A 23,950-nucleotide genomic window follows, 5' to 3' on the forward strand; every position below is an offset into this window, starting at 1 on the left:
CAAAGAAGTTTTAAAGTGTCACAGCACCTAAAAGAGTGACAGATTTCCTAAAGAGCTCATCAACAAAGAAATGAAATGGTCACTTAAAGTGAGACTTCTGTTAAATGTCCATCAACAGCTTTTATGCTTCAGAGAGCCTCTGCCAAATGTGTGCTATCACAATAAATGGAGGTCAAGTGTGTAAGCCAACTCTCTTTTTAGAAAAAAGTAATAAACAGCACAGAAACATTCATATATCTTGCTCTTCTTGTGGTATTACACTGCCAGCCCCCGTGCAGTCTCCCTAAGGGATAATTTACTCTTTGAATCATAAAACATTGAGCCAAGGACAGTTTTCATCATCTAAAAGCCAAACAAAACCATAAACAGAATAAGATAAAGTATTCAGATAATATCAGTGGTGTACACTGGGAACAAGCCATTATTTATGTTCGTTCCATTGGAATAATGAAATTGTGTCACCCTAATGATACTGGCAAACTAGACTTGTGTAGCCTATTTAAAATTTTAAAACAACTACTATTTCTTGCTAAAGGTAGCATTCTTTACTGAGAAAAGAGAAATATATGTATAAATCCATCATGCATTGAGAGGAGAGAGCCTTAAGGCTATATTATAAGTGGTGCAGGGTCAGCTATACTAATGTTGCCTAACAGTTTCCATTGTAAGACCTTGTTTTCTGTTGCTTATAACTTTGTCAACCTTTAACTGTTCAGGCTGAAATTTTCCATGCTAGGTGTCTACCTCATGTTAAATATTTTTGGAAAATTTCAGCAAAAATGGTTTAGCCAATTCTCAGAACAAAATTAGGAAAAAATACATTGTTTTGTCTTTGTTAAAAGAATCCTTGCAACCATTTAACTGATAAGCCTCTATTCTTTGAAACAGGGAATTTAAATTTGTCAGAGGGGTCACTTGAAACAGGGAAATACAATTTGTCAGAGGGGTCACTGGTACCAGGGATGTGCCTATTGCCATCCACATGAAAATAGGCTCAAATTTGGTCAAACTATGTGCCTCTAAAAATCCCAGATCTCATGTGCTCAGTAGAGAATTGTTAGCATTTAGCAGCTAAATTCCCTCTGAGCTGAGCATGCTGCAAGGGCCGAGCAGGACATTCCCAGCAATTCCTCCTTTGAGCAGCCAGGGGCTGTGATAGCACTGGACAGTGAAACAGAGAGAAAAGAGCCTTCCTATCTGGTGCTCTCAGTGTTACCCTGCGGGGCCAAGGCAGCATGGAAAAAGAAGAAGCCTGACTGGAATGCTGGTGGTCCAAGCTTGGAGGTGGGTGGTGGGGACACTTGGACAAGGGGCCACAGGTGTTGGGGGAAGACTGGGACAAAGAGCTAGGCATGAGGGTTGTGATGTGGAGCCGAGGGACATGGGGAGAGACTGTGATATAGAGCTAAGGGTAGAGGGACTTGGATTGGGATAATGAGGCAAGATGGAGACTAGGAGAGACTAGATCTAGAACAAGGAGCCGTGTGGGGTGGGGGAGACATCTAACAGAATAAAGTAAGCAGACATCCCTGAAACATCGTAATTATCTTACTGGACTAGGAAAGTTTCTTCTTTCCATTGTCATGGTTCAAGATGAGTTTCATATTACGGTAACTAGTCAGCCCTACTCTGTATTGCTCAGAGCGTGACCATGTTGTATTGTTGTACAACATTCCTTCATTTAGGAGATGATGGGAATTTCATTTACTCAGTCTGTCTTGTTTCGTGCTCATCCTGATTAAATTGTTCTGTAAGTGAAGGATTTGTGAGCATTCCTCAGCCTCTACCTAGTGCAGATACTGTTCCTGGAGAGTCCCTTTTACCCCATATATCTATAGTACTATATATACCTTTATAAGTAAGATTGGAAGGATTAGATTTTTGTTAGTATATGTCAGTAAATGTTAATTTCATTGCACACATGCACAGATGAAAACATATTCCCATTAATAATAACTGAAATTTACAGATAGGCAAAGTAAGAAAAATGGTGCCTGAAAAGTTATTAGAGTTTAATTTAAGGATATTGAGTTGTATATTTTGACATGTAACATTGACAATTTGTGTTTTAATGATTATAAAACTTTAAATTTTTTGAATCTGAACATCTACCACCACTAAATAATTATTGTCTGAGCCCCCTCACCCCCCCCCCCCGTAATTTCCTGCAACAATCAACATTTAAATAGATAAAAATTGAGGGAAACGTGCATAACCCATAACTTTGCACACTGTGAAAATTTAAAATATCTAAAATTGCTTAAAATTAAACATCAATATTACCTGTCAAAATTATATAAAAAAATTTAATTATCCCAAGCCTATTTATATGTACATGGGCATTTTTAACCAGAGGCATCCCCAAGCATTTTACAGTTTGCATATATAGAAGTTGCTAATCTAACAGAAATGCAGTCATTCCAGGATGTTGTAACCATATGGTACAACTCCACCAACATCACTGCACAACACTTAAGGACAGAAATTGAAAAAAATTAAGGTGAAATTTAAGATTACCCCCAACTGGGAATTACACTGGGAGTAACAAAAGTAACCTTGTGCTAAATTACACAAATATTTCATGACCACGAATAGTCAAGGCCTTGATTTGTGTGTTTCATCTGAAAGATGTCCTTTCCAGAAGTACACAGTATACATTAACAGGTCTCTAGGGCAGCTCAGTACTCACTCAGAATGAAAAGAAATATTTGATGAGTCACTGATGCCACTGAAATTCAGTAGTCATTATGCCCAGTTATTGTATTCTTATTATTTTGTACCTGGTACAATTACAAAATATACTGGGCCAGATTCTCAGATGGCATAAATTAGCATAACATCCCCATTAAGTCATTGGAGCTACGCTGATTTACATCAGCTTTGGATCTGAACCATAGAATCCAGCAAAATAATACACTATAGTGGGTACAGTTAAAAAGAAGTTTATACATCTTTTTATTAGTAGGTAAAAGAGTACTGGTTTGAGTATTGATGTCTGTATTTATAATGGAGAGCACCATTAGTACAAATTGCTCATGTACTACTAGAAAGATGATAAAAGAGAAGTTATTAACTGTTATCTGTACCTGCCCCCTCTTTTATAGTTGAACAATATCTATTACTGCATTTTGCAGAAGGGATTTATTTATGTTTTGTCATATGCAGATTTTGCCTTTTTTCAAAGTTAGCCTGTGGCAAGTCTTTTATTTTACATTGCACCTCTCATGTACCACTAGTTTATATGTGACTATGTTTCTCACATACATTATAGTGTTCTGAATCAATTAAGTAAAGAATATTATCAATATTATATCTGTCATAAAGGAAAAACTGTTACTCAATTAGTGTAATCCAGTCATTGATTTCTGGCCACAAATCCCCCAGTGAAGGTCACAAATCAACATGATGCACTGAAGGATGGATTTTCATTTGTATTTCTGAATTAGCAGAAATATGTGTGTAACCAGACAACTCCCATGTGATTGTCTGAGGAAGCTCAGGAGCATATATTATTTCTTCTAAAGTGAATTATAACTCAGGCTTCCTAAATTGACTTCTGAGCCATATTCAGACAGTAGCATTACTAGCTTTGTGAAATTACTAGCTCTGTGAAAAATGTTCATTTTTGCCCAACCATGTCCCATTTGAACGTTTAGCTTCATAAGGTGGAAGGGATACAGTTTTGAAGACCCATATTAAAAGATCAAAATTTAATAAACACAAAGGCTGCATCCTATCATATGCACCCTATCAAGTACATAACATGTTCCAAAATGTTCATTCCTGGAGAGTGAAATGTTGAGGTCCTATTTCTGAAAAAATTTGCTTTGAATTTTAGTTTTGCCATTGGTGCCCAGATACCATGGTGATAGACACATTATATATGTGTGTGTATTTTAAGTGTGTGTGGGGGAGGGGTATTCCATTTACCTACTCTGCAAAATTATATGTATACACTTGTAATGTGCTTATCCCCATGGCATCTGGACACCTCTTAGAAAACTAAAATTGAAAGCTAAATCTAACAGATGATTTACTGTTATATAGCGTATTACACAGTAGATAAATGAGAGCAGAATTGTAGTTGTCCTCTCCTGGCAAATGATGTATATGTACAGAAATATAATGGGTGAAATCCTGGCCCAACTGAAACTTCCATTGACTTTACTAGGGCCAGGATTCCACCCAAAATATTCTGAAAGCTAAATAGGGCATTCCTACCTCCCATTATCAATAAAGTGCCATTTACCCTAACATTTGTGCGCTGCATTACATTAGTTTTCATTATAAATTGCAGAAATAAATGTGAATGTATACATCAAGCCCAGAACTTCATATAAGCATATTGATATAACTAGATATAGATTATCTCTCACCTGTATTGACTTTCATCCTCCTCACTTCAGTGCTTTTTTGGAGTAGTTGAATGTAGGGGAAGCCAAATGATCTTGAAGTCCAGAATGGCGTGTTTTATGCAGTAAGAACCAAGTGAAATTATCATGGGCATCAGTGGAAAAATTCTATTGATTTTAAGGAGAGTTGGAAAAGGCCCTAAATTCCCAGTATTTTCTTTGACTTGATGTTTTTAAGATGTGTTCAATAAGCCCTGCTTATGCTGTGCTACCAGTGCAAACAGAAGGCAACAAGTTATTTTGGATGTGCCTTGATTTATTCATCTGAGAGTTGACTTTTGGCATAGTGGTGTAAGGCTGGAGAATGTACCAGTAGGACATCTTTTCCTGAACATCTGGAGGGGGAGTGGAGCACATGGAGCACTTGCAGCAGAACTTGCAACATTGGAATCAGCAGTCGACAGCGCAAATGCACGGGGTAAAAAAAGTTCTGTTTTCTTTTTTTGTGCTATAGAATTTCTCAGTAATATTTAACTGTAGTCAAACCTGGTCATACACAGCTGTGCTACATGTATACAATTCTTCTTTTTCCATAAATACTGAATAATGGGATATAGGAGATTTGTAGGATTTGGGAAGTTCAACCTTCCTCCAAAAAAATGGGTCATATGAGTTTGTCTTGCTAAGAAACAGCCGGAATTTATTCATGTAAACTTGTCATGAGACCTAAAAAAATAATTCATAGTGAATACATTATTATATTATTTATTAGTTATTTGTTTTTCAAACTAATTTTCTGACTAATTCTGGCAAAATATTCTTCCTCTGGAGATTGTGCACAGTCAGTTAATTGTGAGAACTCAATATCTGAGATCTGAGCTGTTTTTTACTTTTGATTGCATACACAAACCACTTTGTATGTTTATGCTCATCCAACCAGGGAAGAGATCTTTTACCATGAGGTTTCTGTTGCAAAACTTTACAAACTGAAAGTTCACATATATTTTCCAGTAGTCACGTAAATTTTGTTATTTCCATGAACAGCCCTGACAGTAAACTCATTTACAAGAATGTTAGTTAATAGCAAATATACCAGGAACAAACATAGTTGAAACAAATTCATTTTAAAATCAAACAAATATTAATGAAAAACATTTTTTGATTGTTCGCACAGCTCTGCTTATTGTCACTGTAATGGGGTGAGAGGAAGCTTGGTCTTCATTGTTGCTATCACCAGCTTCCGCTGTGCAAAAGTGTAGTGAGAGCAGCAAAGTTGGACCTAGTGTCAAGTTTTCTGGAAGTACTGTATCAAAGAATACAAGTATATTTTAAAGGTGACCTACAAAGGAAAAAATAAGTGAGTTCATGCCTCTTAAATGTTTTTCACCTGAAAAAAATATCCAGAATACCAGGTCCTCCATGTGTTTGCTGGAGGAGTCCTTGAAGGAGATGAGAACTGGAATGGGAATTGTCTTACCCTCAATTGGACAGATGCTTAAACCTGTCACAGAGAGATCTTTCCTCTCAACAGTTTTTACAAGCATTTAAGTTAAATAGGTCTGTACAAAAATAAACAAAAAAAGTTGCCACATTGAAAGCAAGGAGTGTTTAACCTCTGACTTCAGTGAAGCCAGGATTTCATCCCAGAACTCTAAACATATGACTAAAAAAATACTGTCCCCTCTCAATTTCTCAACACCATTTTTTCCTTCGTAGGAAAGGAATATAAGAGAAATAGTAAGGAGGGAATTAGCGATAACAGGAATGGGTAGCATAAGTGGGAAGAAGGAAAAAGATGGAGAAAAAGCAAGAGAAACATACCAGAGATAGAGATAAACGGATAGAGGAGTTTGTAAAATGGAAGATGAGGAAAACATGGAAATGGGTGTACTGAACAAGGTATTCTGACAGAAAAGGTTTTTTTGCTGTGTGCAAAGTTCTTCCCTAGCTCCCTCCCATGTGAATGTCACTTCTAGCTGTATTATAAGATGCCTATAAACTATTTCCAGCACTTAGAGATGTCTTAATTTCACTAGTTTTCCAGGCAAGATTTTCCAATAATTGAATACTGTCGAGTTTCTGCAGTCTGCTGTTGCTCTTCCATAATTAGCACCAATAGGAACAACTGAAAGGCCAGAAGAAAGTGTAGAGGGAGGGGAATTGAACTTGAAAACTGTAACAGTGCACCAGTAAATTGCAGAAAGCTGTGAATTTAAAGTACATGCAAGTGTTGTGCCCATTCATTGATGATTTAGACTCAGCTTTGGCTTAATCGGGAGCTGAAAAAAAACCACCTGAATTATATTGAAAAAAGCTGCTGGAGGGCTATAATAACCTGTCTTGAATACCTGTGCTGAACTTCCCTCTCCATCTATTCCCAGGTGTAAATGAAAATTTGGAATTTGTGAATCTTTCTTAAGAGAATTGATGAAAAACAGAAGCCAAAGGTTTTTTTTAAGTTTGATTTTGTAGTTGTTGATTTTTAAAATGTGTTAATGTATTTCATCAAAAGATGTCTGCTTGTTAAAGCAACTTTTTATATAGACTGAATGAAGTGGACTGTGTTTTAAGAGTTTGGCAGAATGTCACCAACAAATAAAAGACGTCTGTTCCATCTTCTCTAGGCCAGGTCCTGAAGGAGATTGTCATGGACCCAGAATACAATACAAAATATGTGAGAATCCTTCTTGTCCTGCTGGAATGCCTACGTTCAGGGACTGGCAATGTCAGGCCTTCGCTGTCAGACCTTCATATCAGAAGCATGTATTCCAGTGGCAGGCTGTTATAGATGAAGGTAAAAGTAAACTATAACCCATTTAACTTTTCATGTACTTCTAAGTATTAGATCCAATATTATAATGTCCATTTAGAAAGCAGTGTAAAAAAAGAAAATTATAATTCATCAGGCTCAAGCTTTAAAATAAGATCCACATTGCATGCATTGCTACAATGAAACAATGTTCTTTATTACCTTGAAGTGTGCACTCACCAAGGAAAGAGTGATACCAAATGTTTTATGATATCTGTAAGCTAAAGTTAGCACAAAATATTGATGGTCTAGAAAAGAAAATATTCTACCCAAGTCCAGGCTAGGAATGTGGACGATAGCTGCTATTATACTGAATTGTCTTTAAATTTAGCCATATTGTATTTTCCTCAAAGAAAGTAACTTGAGGAATTGAGTTACAAAAGCCATTTTTAAAATAATCAACTGTTGATAAAGATAAAGATATGACTTACTGATGCAATAATGTGTATTAAAACTCATTCTGAGGTGTGAGATCATTTAGAAATGCTTTATTGCAATTTATAATGCAACATTAAAAGAAAATGTCAGAATCATTCATATTAACAACAATCATCCATGTCAGAAAGAATTATGTACCTACATCTTAAAATAACCTTTTTGAATTGCTAAGTGCCAAAGTTCTGAGGTCACTCACAAATTCATTCTGATGAATTGTTTGCTCAAAGGTGACTGTCAAAGCTTTCCAAGAGCAAAGCATCTTGTTCAGTGAGCTTTTTGGTGATCCTTTAACAGTTAAGTAAGGTTAAACTCAAAATTTACCTGCATGAGCCTTTAAACCTCACAACAAAAATAATCAGTTTGTCACACTGCTTAACTGAAGATGCAGTCTAATGGTTAGGCCCAGGCCCAGTGCTTTGGGTTAGGACTGAGATGCTCCTCACCTGTTCCAGCTTCACCCTGAATTCCCCCTTAGAAGAAGTAGGCAATCCTTCTTATGTATCCTGGTGGTTTCTGATTGGCTAGGGCCTCCTTCCAGCAACATCTCCAGCAGAGGCTGAGAAATCCTGGTACACCCACTCACAGTGACATTTATGACATAGGGCTTTCCAAAGTCAAAGTTGAGGGCTATAAACTAACTTTCATTATGTTTATACATTGATTTACATTCAAGAAAAGAATGTTACTGCCTGGTATATTTTTTTTAAATCCCTGTTGTAGAAACAAATTTTTCCTTATGCTGTTTCTAAAACATAAGATGGAGACTAGTTTATGTTTTGTGTCACAGGCTCCCTTTACAGCTGGGGTCACAAATTCTGTCACTCTTCAGCTGCAGTTGTGCCAATTGGGGAGCAGAGGAAGTGAATGTCCTCCCCAAGGTTTTTTCAATTGCCCAAAATTCTGTAGGCTCCAGGGCTTGGGGTAAAGCCTGACAACTTTTAATCAGTGGTCCTGTACTAAATCAGTACAGCTGCTGCTGGAGCAATCTGGAGCATCACTCAAGCTGTCTGGTTTCAATGCCACTGAAATTTGACCCAGCAGCCCCTCTGTGCAGACAGAGCAGTGGCCTGGGCAAACCTCAGTGAGTGGCATTGGAGACCTAGTACACGGGATCTCAATGCCTCTCAAATTTGGCCTGGATGCCATTCCATCCAGACAGTGGGGCAGGTGGGTCAAATGGTGTTGCAGTTTGGCACATGAGGAGTCTTTCCTGTACAGCAGAGTGCAGGGGAGTCCCCAGAGAACATGAGTCCTGGCAACACCAGGTAAGTAAGTGAGAGGGAAGACTCTCTGGCTGAGAGAGACCCAGAGCCCTGGGGAGAATGAGCATGGACCAGAATGAGGACCCTACCAGGAGGAGGGACCAAAATTCCATCCTCCCCACAAAGAAATATCTAAATTGGTGCCACTGTTCAACAAGGTGCTCAGAAATACCAGTTTTAATTAGACACTGCACCTTCAAATGTAATTTGTTGCTTTACATTACCAGTGTTTCTCACTATATGAGCAACAGATTCTTTTTGAAAGAATTGTACATATTTTCAATGAGAATCAAAGAAATTAACATTTGTATATGACCCACTAGTTGGCAGACATATAGAGTAGGTTGATTGGTTCCCTCCAGAATTCATTAAAGAAAGAGTAAATGAGATCACATTTTTAGATAAAAACAGTTTAATTGAATACATGTTATGAGTGTGTTCGCAAATACATAGACAAATATGATTTAACACAAGACATGCAAGACCTTTGACAGCTTCCCAATTGGGGAATGTACAGTTTGTGAACTATGACTTCTTCTAATTGGACTCTCTATAGTATGGAAGAATCTTTTTCCATATATTCAATGCTACACCTTTGTCCGGTGTCCAAGTTTTTTCTTTCTTGAAGGTGGGCGTGGTACCCACCTACACTGTATAATACAATATTTACATTGTATATATGCATATATATATATATATATATGGTGGCCTAGTGCCTTGCCTCAGGCCCCAAGATCAATGAAGCTCCTTTATTTAAGAAGAACAGAAATAAGAGAAAAATTAATGAGAAATTGTAAAAATAATAAAAATGTGGATAAAGGAAAGTTGTAATTTGGAACCATGGGGCCTCATTCTGTCACCTTTCTGCTGAACAGTACCTCATTTATGGAGTAGTCCTCACTGGACTAGGTGCTACAGAAGTAAGATTCGTGAACTGAGAAGGGAGTTAGGCAACTTGAGTATGTGAACGTTATAGCTATCTTTCCCAAATTAGCATTGTATAAATCAGGGGTTGGCAACCTTTCAGGAGTGGTGTGCCGAGTCTTCATTTATTCACTCTAATTTAAGGTTTTGTGTGCCAGTAATACATTTTAACATTTTTAGAAGGTCTCTTTCAATAAGTCTATAATATATAACTAAACTATTGTTGTATGTAAAGTAAATAAGGTTTTTAAAATGTTAAAGAAGCTTCATTTAAAATTAAATTAAAATGCAGAGCCCCCTGGACTGGTAGCCAGGACCCGGGCAGTGTGAGTGCCACTGAAAATCAGCTTGCGTGCTGCCTTCGGCACGCATGCCATAGGTTGCCTACCCCTGGTATAAATTATAGGTGGGTTTTGAAGTGGATAATTCAGAATAGCATTCTGAAGGGAGAATAAATTTTATTTAAAATTAGAAAAGGGCAGATACAACTTTTTAATATTAAGCCAGTTTTTGAGGTTTTGTGTGATAGCAGTTGTGCAGAATTACATTGGACTGCAAAATAGGGATGATGGAAATGAGGGAGGGAGAGCTAAACCAGCCTCTTTATTTTGTTGCAGCCAAGTATGTCTCACTGTATGCTTCCCATCAACCTTAACCACATTTTGTTGTGTTCTTTAATTTTATCTGTTTTTGTTTTACTTTTCTAAAGAAAGTATATGAAGGTACTACTTGAAGCAAATAATTATGTCTTGCTAAGACATTCATTTCAAAAGTGCTGATACATGTTCTCCAGGAGAGTGTCAGTATTCTATGACTTGGCTAAAACAAAATTTAAAAGGGTGAAAAGTTTAGCTCAAGTATACTTTCTAATTTGACAGAGATGTGAACCCTTGATATTTGATAACACCATTCACGAAGCCAAAGGCCTCTGAGATTCTATCTAGAAGTCAGTATGGTACAGAGGCGGACAGTACATGTGACTAAGTTAAATTAATTTTAAAGCCAGAATTGTAATTATATTGATCAAAAAATCTACAAACAGTTTGGGAGTGAAATCAACAGGCTAACTGTAAACAAAGATATTATGAACATGTGGTTCAATTTTTTGTTCCATTTTACCAATGACAGGGCTTTAATCTTTGATTGCTTTGGCAATGATAGTGCAAACTGTTATGTTTGTGAAAAGCAGACTTTTGGTAAGATCATTTTTTAGGCTTTTTTAAATTAAAAAAATCAATTTACATAATTATTCATGCAGTATTTTCATAAAGTAGATGTAAAAGCAGTAAGGAAACCCCCTCATTTATTCTAACAGTAGGAAAGCATTTTCAGTTCTTTGTAAATGTGTGTGTGGTTCTTTTGGAAATGTACTTTCTTAAAAATAAATGCTTTTTTTTTTTAATCTGCATAGTTAGAAAATCCGGAATGTGTTAAGTTCTTTTTTTAACTAGTATTTATGATCTGTCAGAAGTATAGCGAAATAAAAGTGTAGATTCTTCTTCAAGTGATGGTCCCTATACATATTCCAAATGCAGGTACTCATGCGCACCATGTGCTGAAGCCAGAAGTTTTCAGCACTCATAGTTGTTACAAGAACAATAGTCCATTTGTACATAGTTAGTTCTGTTTCTTTCTTTAGTAGTTCTGTAAATAATATAAAAAGTTAGTGTAGCTAGTCAACCTTTATGGGGACCACCCTGACCTCATTGGGGGACTATGTCCCATGTTCTGAGGTTTAAAAACTGTGCCTTATGCCCTCCCTCATTCTCAGTGAGCGATGAACACACTTGTTGTCTCTACTGTGTGGGAGAGGCGCACCTCGCAATGTTCTGTGACATCTGCAAGTACTTTCCATTGTAGACCCGTGACAGCCATGTCTTGTGACTCTCCAAGTTCCTCGTGGAAGAAGTGTTCTGGCCTCATACAGAGTCCAGTCCTGGACTGTCGGTAAAGGCTGTGCACCGCCCTTCACCAGCAGTGAGTGTTCCACCCTCCACCCGGATCTGCCAGCACTGCCGACACATGACAAGGTGATGAAGGAGAACCACGAGCATTGCACTGCATTCCTGCCCTGAGCCAGGCCCAGTTGGGTGAGAGGTTGTGTGAGGACCCTGCCAAGCCACAAAGGCAGGGGGCAGGGCCAAGTGCAAGAGAGAGACACTAGCACCATTGGTCTCCATGCCAATTGAGTGGTAGGACAGCCCGCCAACACGTGCCCCTCAGCCCTGGCAGGAATCACTGGGCTCTTCTCTGCGCAACCCCTCTTGGTTCAGCAGCCAGCGGGATGTGCCCTGGATACTAGGATGGGTGGAACCGCTGAGCCCTACAGCACACTTAGACCTTCTGTACTCACCCTTGCCACTTTCCTTTCACTCTGCAGCCTCTTACACTGGCAGATGCACCGATCCGCCTCAGCTGGGACCCACCTGCACAGGTTGCGGCACTGCCTGCACCGACATCTCCGCCACTTCCAGAGGTCTCTTTGGACTCAGAGGTCTTCTCAGTAGAAGAGCCATCCTTCTCCCCAGTTTCCCAGCATAGTTCAGATTCCCAAGTGCATCTGCCACACCAGACAGTTTGCTCTCTGATCCCATCAGGGTGGTATCTGTGCCTTTGGGGCCCACAGTACCCCCAGGACCCAGCCTCATGGAAGGAATGGCCCGCATGGGACCCTTATCACCAGGTGTACCCACTGTTGGTGGTCTTGCACCATTCCACTGGATCCCTCCACTGGAATCACCCAGCTCAGACCCAGAAGACGACCTAGAGCACAACCCAGTACTGCAAGTGTCCCTGGTCCCGATGGTGGTCTCCTCTTCTCTGGACAAGGCCCTGAGCCCCTCCATCCTCTCGCCTACTGATGACCACCACCAAAACCAGGAGTTGCTGCACAGGTGGCCCTCAACTTATGTATCCCCCTGGAGGAGGTCCAGGACCAATCTCACCAGCTGCTGGACATCCTCCAGCCTTGGGGACCAACACACATTGCTCTGCCCATCAACAAGGCCGTCTTGCAACCTGCACGGGCAGCGTGGCATGCGCTGGCCTCCTGCATCCTAAGCCCCAAGAGGAGGGAGTATAGATACTTTATGCTGGCTAAGGGGCATGACTTTATTTTTTCCTATGCCCCCCGCCATGCTGGTAGTGCATGCAGCCACAGAACAGACACACCAACACACTACCTCCACCCATTGAGATAAGGCGGCAAAGTGACTAGACCTCATGGGTTGCAGTTCTGTATCTCTATCTACTAGGCTCTGCTGGCAAAGTATGATTTTAATAATTATGCAAAGCTGGCAGAGTTTTGGAGGACATCCCACAGGACTAATGACAGCAGTTCCAGGCCCTGCTGGAGGAAGGCTCCCTAATAGCCAAGGTCAGCCTTCAGACTGTGGTGGATGCAGTGGACATGTCCTCCCACTCCCTGGCCACGGGCATTGTGATATGACAGGAAGTGTGGCTGCAATCCTCAGTTTTTCCCAGGGAGATCCAATCCACCATCCAGGACCTCCCCTTTGACGAGGAAGCTGTTCTCTGCCAAAACAGATGAAGCTCTGCACTCCCTGAAGGACTCAAGAGCAACTCTCCAGTCCTCTTATGGCAACTCGATAGAGTTCCTCACCTTTCCCTCCCACTGGGACCCCCCTAGTATGCCTCCAGGGAGTCTTGCCCATGGCACCCTTCTCCAACACAAGGTAGATGCCCTCCTCATGAAGGGTGTGATTTAACCCAGGCCCGCCCCCTTCCTTGGCCAGGGATTTTACTCCTTGTACTTTCTCATTCCGAAGAAGGGCAGGGTCCTCCACCCTATCCTTGATCTTCACCTACTCAACACTTTCCTCAGAAAGATTAAGTTATGTATGGTGATGCTCGCATCCATCATTCCCTTCCTCCTCCAGCATGTGTGGTTTGCAGCCCTCAACATGAAAGACGCATACTTCCATATCGACATCCATCTGGCCCACCACAAATTCTTCTGCGTAGGTGACAATCACTGTCAATTCAAGGTTCTTCCCTTCGGCATCACTATGGCCCCCAGGATCTTTAGCAAGGTCTCTGCGGTTGTAGCAGCCCACCTTCTCTGGCTGGGCACTTTGTTTTCCCTTACTTGGACAACTGGCTCCTGGTGGCACTATCCCTTGCTGAGATGGCAGCAGCTGTCACCATGCTCCACTTGCTCCTTGCCTTTTTAGGCATTTGTGTCAACCATGCTTCTCCCAATGCAAACAATCCATTTCATCGGAGCGTGCCTGGAGTCTGTAGCAGAGCAAGCCTTCCTCCCAGCAGATCGCTTTGCCACCCTCACAGCTCTCGTGACAACCCTGCACTGCAACCTGTACACAACAGTATGTTGTTGTCTGTGCCTCCTGGACCACATGGAGGCCTGCACCCATGTGACACCACACGCTCACCTCCACATGCACTGTCTACAGCTGTGGCTCCTCTCAGTCTGCAGGCCCCACGTCGCCCACCTGGACCCCCCCCTTGACTGTCCCAAGTTGGGTTTGCACCTCCCTCACCTAGTGGACCAATCCTGCCAAGGTGCTCAGAGGCACCCCAATGGCCACTCCCATCCTTACAGTCACACTTACCACAGATACGTCCCTGGCAGGGTGGGGCACACACTTAGATGGCCATGCCATGCAGGGGACATGGACTCTCAGAAAAGTACACATGCACATCAACATTCTGGAGCTGCACATGGTCCACCTGGCTTGTCACATGTTCCTGCCTCTGATCCACAATCAACATGTCTAGATCCTCTTGGACAACACCACCGCAGTGGCATACATAAACAAACAAGACTGCACCAGGTTCTTGCCACTCTGCATGGAGGCCATCCACTCTGGAACTGGTGTTTCTGCCACAACATCATGCCCCGGAACTCCCTGGGGATGCACTTAGCCACATCCAGTACCTCAACCACGAGAGGGAACTCCACAATCCCACTCTCTACTCCATCTGTCGTGCCTCACTGGAAACTCAAGCAAACCACAAATACCCCTCTACTGCTCCAGGGGGACCAGGGGTCGAGACTCCGAAGGTGTCAGCCTCTGGTACTCCTTTCCCTCTGTTTTCCTCCACCCCCAGATTCCTGCACAAGATCCTCTGAGACCAAGCCACAGTCATCCTGGTAGCCCTGTGCTGGCCCAGACAGTTCTGGTTTCCTGATCTACTAAGACTGTCCGCCCGCTCATGAATCAGTCTCCTCACCCACGACAACAGCAGAGTTCAACACCCCAACACAGGCCCGCTTGAGTTGACAGTCTGATTTTTGGATGGGCTCACATGTAGACAATGCCCGTTTGTCACCTGTCCGCTGTGTATTTATGAACAGCAGATGGGACTCCATCTGGGCATGCTACGCCATGAAGTGGAAGCACTTCACCTCATGGGTGCAATGCCACCACCTTCCCCTCTAGGCCATCTCCATGCCCAACAACCTAGGCTATCTCCTGGAGCTTAAGAACTCGGGCCTCGCACTTAGCTTGATCTGTGTCCACCTCACAGCACTTAGTGTCTTCCTCCATCCACTGGACAGACAGTCGGTGTTTACCCACCCTATCACTATCTGGTTTCTGAAAGGCCTGATGAACTGCTTCCCACCGGTCCTTACCCTTATCCCTCCCTTAATCTAGTTCTGTCTGCCCTCACCAAGCCTCCCTTTAAACCACTGGCCATATGCTCCCTCACACACCTATCCATGAAGGTCCTCTTATGGCAATCACTTCCACCCAGAATGTCAGCGAATTGGCGGCCATTCCCTGGACATCCATAGGGCACTGACTTTCTACTTGGACAGGACTCATGCATTTTGCACCTCCCCACGCCTCTTCATGGCCACTGGGAAATGGTCGAAAGCGAAAGCCCTTTCCTCACAGTGCATATCCAAATGGATCCCTAAGTGCATTACTGAATGCTCTGTGTGCTCTCCCACGACCCAGCAGGATCATGGCCCATTACAAGGGCACACACAACCACTGCCGCCTCCCTGGCAGACGTCCCCTGGCATGAGATCTGTCATGCGGCAACCTGTGCTCCATCCACACCTTCATAGCACACTACACCATCAACCAGTGGGCAGACACAACCATGGGACATGCCGTCCTGCAGTTGGCCTTACCTATCATGTCCTCACACCCACCTCCAAGCTGATCACTGCTTTATACTCACACGAGTTTGGAATACATTTGGGGACCATGGCTCAAAGAAGAAGAGTTACTTGTAACTGGAGGTTCTTTGAGATGTGTGGTCCCTATTTGTATTCCAATACCTGCCCACCATCCCCTCTGCTGTGGACTCTCTGTTCAGTGGTAAGAGGGAGATTGAGGGCGCATCACCCCACACAATCTCTTATAGCCTCTTCTGGAGCATGTTGCAAAGTAAGGTGCCCATGCAGACAACAGACACTGCTGCTGAAAACTTTCTGATCCAGCGCATGGTGTGCATGCACACCCACGCTTGGAATACAAATAGGGACCACACATCTTAAAGAACCTCCAGACACAGGTAAGTAATCTCCTCTTACAATCAAAATATTAGACAGCTGAAATGTGCATATTCTTCTAATTCTAACAGTCAACATGATGTGTATTATGTAGACTGAAGATTTTAATACAGTTGTTTTCTAACAGGAAAAAGAGCCGTAGAAGAAAGATTCAGTATCTTTTTTTCATTTGCCTTAAATAAAATGAAATAAGTTTTTGTTATAATTAATGTTGATTAATATAATTAAGAAAGCTGGGCACCACCACAAAAAACACTGGTTTGGAAGAATTTTACTTTTATTAAATCAGTTTTACTAACTTGGCATTTTTTTCACCAATTTCTATTAAAGAAAAGCCTTGTGCATTATATTGTTCCCCTGTTGGAAAGGATCAACCTATTCTTCTAACAGAAAAGGTGATGGATGGGACTTCTTGTGGTCAGCATGGATTAGATATCTGCGCAAATGGTAGATGCCAGGTATAAATCAATTCTTTAGACTCAACTTTTAACATACTGTACATACATGTTAATTCTGGTAGAATATTGCATAAGAAATGTCCAGAGCTGGGTCACTGCCTTTCTCTTATATCTATATAAAAATGTAACATTTTAAATTCATTTAACTTATTACAATACATTATGTGGGGCAGCACCTGAAGGACTAGCTGGGGTTGGGAAAAGGCAGCACAGAAAATGTATACATTCATATGAGCAGATCTTAACACTTAGTGGGGGTGAGGCAGTAGATGATTGATTTCATTTTCTTGAAGAGGGGCTTATCTTTCAGAAGCATGGAAAACACTGATGTAGAGTGTGTGTGTATATATTTAGTTCAGCCTGATTTCCAGAAATATAGAATTACAGGTCAAGGTAAATGACAACCCAAGGGCCTGAATCATGTATAATAGAAGCTTACTACTAATTCTGTGCATGTTACTAAAAGTTTATGCCATAAATTGCCTTAAAGTTTCACTTGGTACATGCAAATTCATATCTCTCTAACTGCTCTTTCTTTGTCTCGTTTGGTTGTTCTTCATCCTCCTCCCTTTTTTGTCCCACAGGTTTCTTTTTGGCTCCTTCCTAATTCAGTAGTGTGTAGCCCTACACCACTCAGTCATTGTCTTTACTGCAATGAGTGAGATCTTTGCACAGGTATCCTCTAAACCCTGCCACATCAGGGTATTCCTAGGTTAGGATAAAAAGAGATTTTTTAAAAAGTATTAGCTAAAAGTTTTAATCAACACATTATAAAACCCTGTTGTAAATGAGGCAAGTTGTATTTTAATGTGTAGGTTTCATCTTAACCAGCTAACATGTTAATTCAAACACTTTAACTTATACACTTTAAAAATGCCCCTGTTATCCTAGTCTAGACATGTGGTAATAGGAAATAGGCATACAACTCCCATCTGAAAATCCTGATCTGTTACTTTCCTCTCTTTAATTTAAAAGAACTCTAATGGAGAAATGCAATAACAGTCATCATGTACTTGAACATGAACAGATTTTCAGTTCACAGTAATTTCTCTTTTTATGGAGTTATTTTATTTTCTAGTTACTCTGCCCTTGCCATGATGATTTATGAGAAGGAGTGGTGGTTTTATTGGTTTCATTGGATGAGTGCACCTATACTAATACAGTTCATTCTGATTATCCTGGGATCTCTAGACTTTTTATATAAGAACCACATATGGTATTCAGTGTAATCTGTTTTTTGTTATCAAATTAGCAATGATGTTTATGAATAGAAATAAGCATAGCAAAGTAATTTGTGTACTGCTAGAATAAATGTTTCTTGTTTTAAGGTTAGTATTTGTGTTGATAGCCTTTCAATAAAAGAACATTTCCAAGTACGTAATACAAGTTCCAGACATGTTCACATTTATTTTAATATAGTAACTAGCACAGTAAAATATTTGGTGTCAATTGTGCCTGATCCTTATGTGGGTGCATATACAGAGGAGCCCAAAGAACCTTCCCTGCTTTGCACAGACAGTGTAAGCACCAGATAAAGCTACTGACTCTGTGATCAGGTGAACAGAGGGATTGTGCTCTCCCGACCACCCCCAGGAGTGCACAGTGCCACAAAGGGGAAGGGGCAGAGCAAGGAAGGGGCTGGGACATGGCTCCATCCTATATACACCAGCCAACAGAACTGGCCAGCCACATGAATGGGGTGGGGGCTTATTAATAAGCTGCATATACCCTCCAAAGGGGAGAGGCAAGTTGTCATCTGGAATGCCTTGTGGTGCTTTCCCTGTGATGGGACAGCTCTGCACCAGTCTAAACACACAATCCTACCCTTAATTACAATGATAGGTTTATTTTTCTCCACAGAAATTTGGCTGTGATGGAATATTAGGATCTCTGGCACGAGAAGATCATTGTGGTGTCTGCAATGGTAATGGAAAATCATGCAAAGTTATTAAAGGTGATTTTAACCATACCAGAGGAGCAGGTATATATGCTTATTTTTTACTTAATAAACCATGCAGTATTTTGATGCAATTGTGTGTCAAGAACTATGCTTAACAGTTAAGTGCCTGAGAACTACATTCAGAGAGCTGCAGAAGACTTCTGTGAAGCTATTGATTGTTGTTTGATTATGATATGCAGTAATTGAGATGTGAGTGGAGAATTCACATGAAAATTTTCTAATGAAGAAATTGTAAAACGATGCTCTGTCTGTTATGTATTTATTAAATTACAATAGAGAAAGTTTGAATCTACAAAGCTATAGAAAAGGTAGCTGACCACATCAGTCAAAATCTGTCAACTCTCATTTATAACAGAGATAAATATCCAAATATATTGCAGGATTTTAGGTTAGGAATATCATGGAGCAGTACTAATCAACTTTTAAGCATGATTATATATGAGGAGATATTTTCTGACTTTGGAACCTGAAATTTTAATTAATTAACTTTTAACATTTTTTTAAAATATACTACTTTAAATGGGATAATTTCATTTCAACTATAGGATATCAGGCACAATGATGTCAATACTCAGTAATATAAGTTCGTATTACAACCACATTTACAAAATGAAAAGTCATATGTTGTTATCTATTCTGTGAGGTCTGTCTAGGGGTTTTTAAAGTCTTGGTTCATAAATAAAATTTCTGATTAGATATAGCTTTGCACCAATACCTAGTTTCCTGCACTGCCTTTTAACCATTTTTTTAATTTAAAGCAGCTGACTATGCAACATTTTAACAAATCCTACTTTCTTATTAACTGAAAAAATAACTTAAAAGTTCACCAAGTTATTAATACGCACAACTGAAAGCTCAAATCTGTGTCAGAATAAGGGTTGAGTATGGTAAAGGAACAAAAGAGATCTAGAAACCACATTCAATGTATTTTATTTGTTATTTTTTTAAAACCAGAACATCAAAATTATACATGCCACATAATGTTGGAATTCCATCATGGGCTTCAGGTGCCCATAATGATAGAGCACTCCATTTATCTGGAGCCAACTTCATCCGTATGGTTTCTGCCCCCAGAACTTCTTGAAGGAATAGCAGCTTTATTATGTTCATTTGGCTATAGATCATAGTATATATTATATATAGCACATCACATGGATAATTGTGTGTTTTCAATGTTTCAGAGTTTTTAATGGGGCTGTCAGGAAACCTAGCAGCCCCATCTCCTTATCTCATGAAGTGGAGAGAAAATAAGCCTTGTGAAATTTATCTTTGAAGTATTTTTTTTCATATAGGAGTGCTAATTAAAGACACAGAGGGATATATTTTCTCCTTGTTTATGGACCTGATTCCATGAAGTGTTGAGCACCCTTAACTCCAAGGCAGTCTATGACTACTCACAGACCTAAAGTAAAGCTCATGTTAAAGTAATACTTTGTTGTATCAGGGCCCGTGAAGTCAATGAGAATTGTAAGTGTTCAACAGCTTTGATGTTCTGGCTCTATATGGGCATCTCCCATTAGCATTTATAGGAGTCAATCACAATGACCATGGAACATACCCTTTATGTGAACTTATTTTTGGACGTTCACAGTACACGCTATCTTTGTAAAGGCTGTTTATGACAGGACATCCTGGAAAATATGATACAATATTAGATTTAAACGAATAGCAGGTTAAAAAAAATGCAAATTCTACTGTTCCATAGTTTTGTATTTAACTCACGACATTTGCTCTCATGCTTAGGTTACATTGAAGCTTTGGTGATACCTGCAGGAGCAAGAAGAATCAAAGTTGTGGAAGAAAAACCAGCTCACAGCTACTTAGGTATATTTTGTTTAATTTTTTGTTTGTACCCACAGCAAAAAATTACCATACTGTTGGTATGTCTGACTAGGAAGTGAACCACAGAGACTATGAAAAGAAAGTGAATTTTGTGGAAAGGCCTTTTAAAGGAACTGAGCCTCAGGGGAATGACAGTTGTGTGTTTGCTTTTTAATAGGTTCCTGAAAAATTACAGTTGTTGCTGTTCTGTTCCGTGTTTTCAGTTTAAACTGAGAAACAGAACCAGTAAGAATTAATAGTGCAATGAAATGAAAAGTCCCTGGTTTGATCTTTGTATAAGCATAATTAACCTATAAAAAAAGTTTTATCTGATTAATCTCACTGTTTTCATGGAAAATAAAACCAAATTAAGATAATAAATCTTAATAATAGCAGTCCCGGAGTTCAAAGGTTTGCTTTCAAGTTATCATGAGAGTTGCTCCTGCTCTGTTAAAATATCTTAAAAGGTTCAGTATTTTGGATTTTTCTATTGTGTAAATACACTGATCATTCTTTTGGGTTTTTTTTGGAAATGTCAGCTCATACAACAGAATCTCAAATTGATAACCTCAGTTTAGTGGTAAGTTTTCTAGAGTATTTTTGTTTTTTAAGAGTAATATGTATTTATTTTTAAATAATGGAAGTTGAAAACCAAACATACCTCAGATATTTAGTAATATGTTAGTCTGTGCAAGAGTGGACGTGTCTTTTACAACTTGAGTGTATTTACTTCCCCAGTTCCTATTATATATGAACCACTCAGCTTCATCATTTAGTCCATTTAATCTTGTCCAAACTTCTTGTAGCACACTCTAATAATGAGGGACAGGGTGCAGTCCCAATAATATTGTATTGGGACACCCAGGAGGTGTGTGGGTTACAGACAGAAGCATTCCATCGACATAGTGCTGTCTTCATCAGGGGTAAAATAGGCTCAACTGTGTTGCTCAGGATGACCCCAATATAACTTTTCAGTGTAGACCAGTCCTTAGACTCGTAAGTGCCTAAATCACTTTTCAAAAATAAGATTTAGGCTCCTAAATCAGTTAAACATTGCAGTGTTGAGCGCTGCATCACCTAAATAGCTTTAAAAATCTGGGCCATACCCACCTGGGACACTCAGGTTGCATACAGAATAGTCAGAACTTGAGTGAGGAATCTATGCTTCTGTTTGACTTAGAGGAATCAAACTCATTTGTGAGAAGCATCCAGCTCTTCTTCTAACCAATACTTTGGTTAGGCTCAACAAGAAATATATACACTTTTTTCGTGTCACTACATAACATCACAAAGTATCATAAGGGGCATCCTCAGACATGATACAAATCTTTGGAAATGTGCTCCTTATAATGGCTGGTCACTAATTCTTAGGCCTGGTCTACACTAAGAATGGGGGTCGAACTAGGGTACGCAAATTCAGCTACGTGAATAGCGTAGCTGAATTCGAACTACCCTAGTTCGAACTACGTACCCGTCCAGACGCCGCGGAACCGAACTCCGCGGCTCCAAGGTCGACTCTGCTAACTCCAGCTGCCGAGGTGGAGTACCGGAGTTCGAACTAGCGCTTCCGGAGTTCGAACTATCGCGTCTAGATCAGACGCGATAGTTCGAACTCCGGAAAGTCGAACTCACCGCGTCGACCCGCGCGGTAAGTGTAGACTAGCCCTTAGTCACTTGTCATTTTACTTTTACTTTTTTAAGAACTTAACAAAGCAACTCAACCTCATTGAGATGCAGCTATTGTTATATTTGAAAGGCATTTGTTCAGCCATTTTTGAATTATTGAGGAGCAGGAAAAGGACTTGAATAATATTGTTCAAGTGAAAATCATATGTTCTTACTGTGGGAAGGAATTTCCTTTAAACCTTTCTTAAGTTGCTTGGTTGCAACAGTTCTGAGAGTAGTTTAAGAGTCTGAACAGAATGAAAAGAATTCCAAAGTTTGAGACCAAGAATGAAAATTTCAGCTCAAAAAGATCATTTTGCAGAAAACTCTGTGACTGAAAAATGGCAGTTGTAATGCACATTGATACATCCTTAGCTACATCCAGCATTCCCTATCACAAATCCTATAAACGATTTAACTATTCTCTTGGGGTTTTTTTTAATTTTATAAGTTTCTTTATGCTATTTTTACAATGTTGAATGCTTTATTTTCTTAATTTCTGGCCCTAACAACAAACTGTGTCAACTTTTCATATTCAGGGCCAATTTTTCAGAAAATAACCTCTATAAATGCTGTAGAGAGGCATGAAATATGGCTGCAAAAATATATGCTTCCAAAGCAGAAGCCAGGTTAAGACTGTTGGAACATTTGGCCCTTATTGTACTAGTGTAAATTCAGTATGGTGGTAATCAGAACTGTTCTTTCATCTTCACAAGTAGTGGGGAGCAGAAGCACTGTGATCTGGGTCCTGCAATTGTATTGGCTAAATTGTGCCTTATAGCCACAGTCCACATTAGTAAAGAGAGAGGCTGGCTGTTCTACAGCAGCAACGCTCAGGAGGAATTCTGACTGATTGTGCCAGAATTGTTCATGAGCCCTACAGAGAAGATAAGAGTCATTGGTAGCAACTCTACCATCCTAGGAGAGGAGAGGGTGCAACACATAATCCTCTGTGCAGTTGGGCAGCTCTGCCATGGCCCAACCCTCACACTCTCTCTCTCTCTCTCTCTCTCTCTTCTCACCCCTTTGGGGAGCTAGAACCCTAGATGGGGATGAGACAGTGTATGCACTCCCAGCCACACTGTGACTAGGTCCTGCACAGACTCAAAAGATTTACAGAATCTCTGTTACCTGTGAAAGATCCACATATTAGCTAGTCAGCCCTAGATACATTACATGGTCAAAATGGCAATAATGATCCTTCTTCAGTACATCATTCTTAAGATCATATGGGTGGATAGAAATTGTACTCAATGACAAAAAGAAAGAAAACAGAGATGTTTAATTAATAACATTTCCAGCCATCTGAAATCCAATTAATTTTAGAATTAAAACACCGTATTCAAGAACAAATTTGAGATTTCTGTCTCAGGAGTAGATTAACATTTGTATTATTTCTCATCATGTTAAAACTGTTGCCAGGAGACTTGACTATTTTTTCTTGCTTTACAATCTCTATCGTAAGAATAAGTTATGAGAAATTCAGGGTTTTGTGAATTGTTGAACAGTAATGCTGTGCTTTGTCCTTTCCTCAATTTTCAAATTTAACAGGCTGGCATTACAATGATTTTTTGTTTAAAAACCTCATTAATATGGGGTAAAAAAGATAGTTTACAGTATGTTTTTCATAAAGAATTTATTAGACTTTCACAGTAGAATTCTCACTCTTGTGACAGTATTATATAATGACATGACATAACCCATTCCCATAATGATTTAATAAGAATGGATAATGGAATATAAAGCCTGGTCT

The 23,950-nt window shown here is 40.0% G+C and overlaps 1 protein-coding gene across 4 annotated transcripts in view; it reads left to right on the forward strand.

The window, feature by feature from the left end:
- ADAMTS19 (ADAM metallopeptidase with thrombospondin type 1 motif 19) overlaps positions 1–23,950 on the forward strand; it is a 271,068-nt gene that overhangs the window by 198,293 nt on the left and 48,825 nt on the right. For 3 of the 4 annotated variants that reach the window (XM_045022162.1, XM_045022160.1, XM_045022163.1), the window contains 5 exons: positions 4,700–4,830; positions 6,977–7,146; positions 16,624–16,751; positions 18,612–18,732; positions 20,455–20,535. In XM_045022162.1, coding sequence (XP_044878097.1) covers positions 4,700–4,830; positions 6,977–7,146; positions 16,624–16,751; positions 18,612–18,732; positions 20,455–20,535 — 631 coding nt within the window. The remainder of the gene's footprint in view (positions 1–4,699; positions 4,831–6,976; positions 7,147–16,623; positions 16,752–18,611; positions 18,733–20,454; positions 20,536–23,950) is intronic. The other variant, XM_045022161.1, reaches the window with a different exon arrangement.

The sequence above is a fragment of the Mauremys mutica genome, chromosome 6 (genome assembly GCF_020497125.1).
Source record: "Mauremys mutica isolate MM-2020 ecotype Southern chromosome 6, ASM2049712v1, whole genome shotgun sequence".
Taxonomy (NCBI): Eukaryota; Metazoa; Chordata; order Testudines; family Geoemydidae; genus Mauremys; species Mauremys mutica.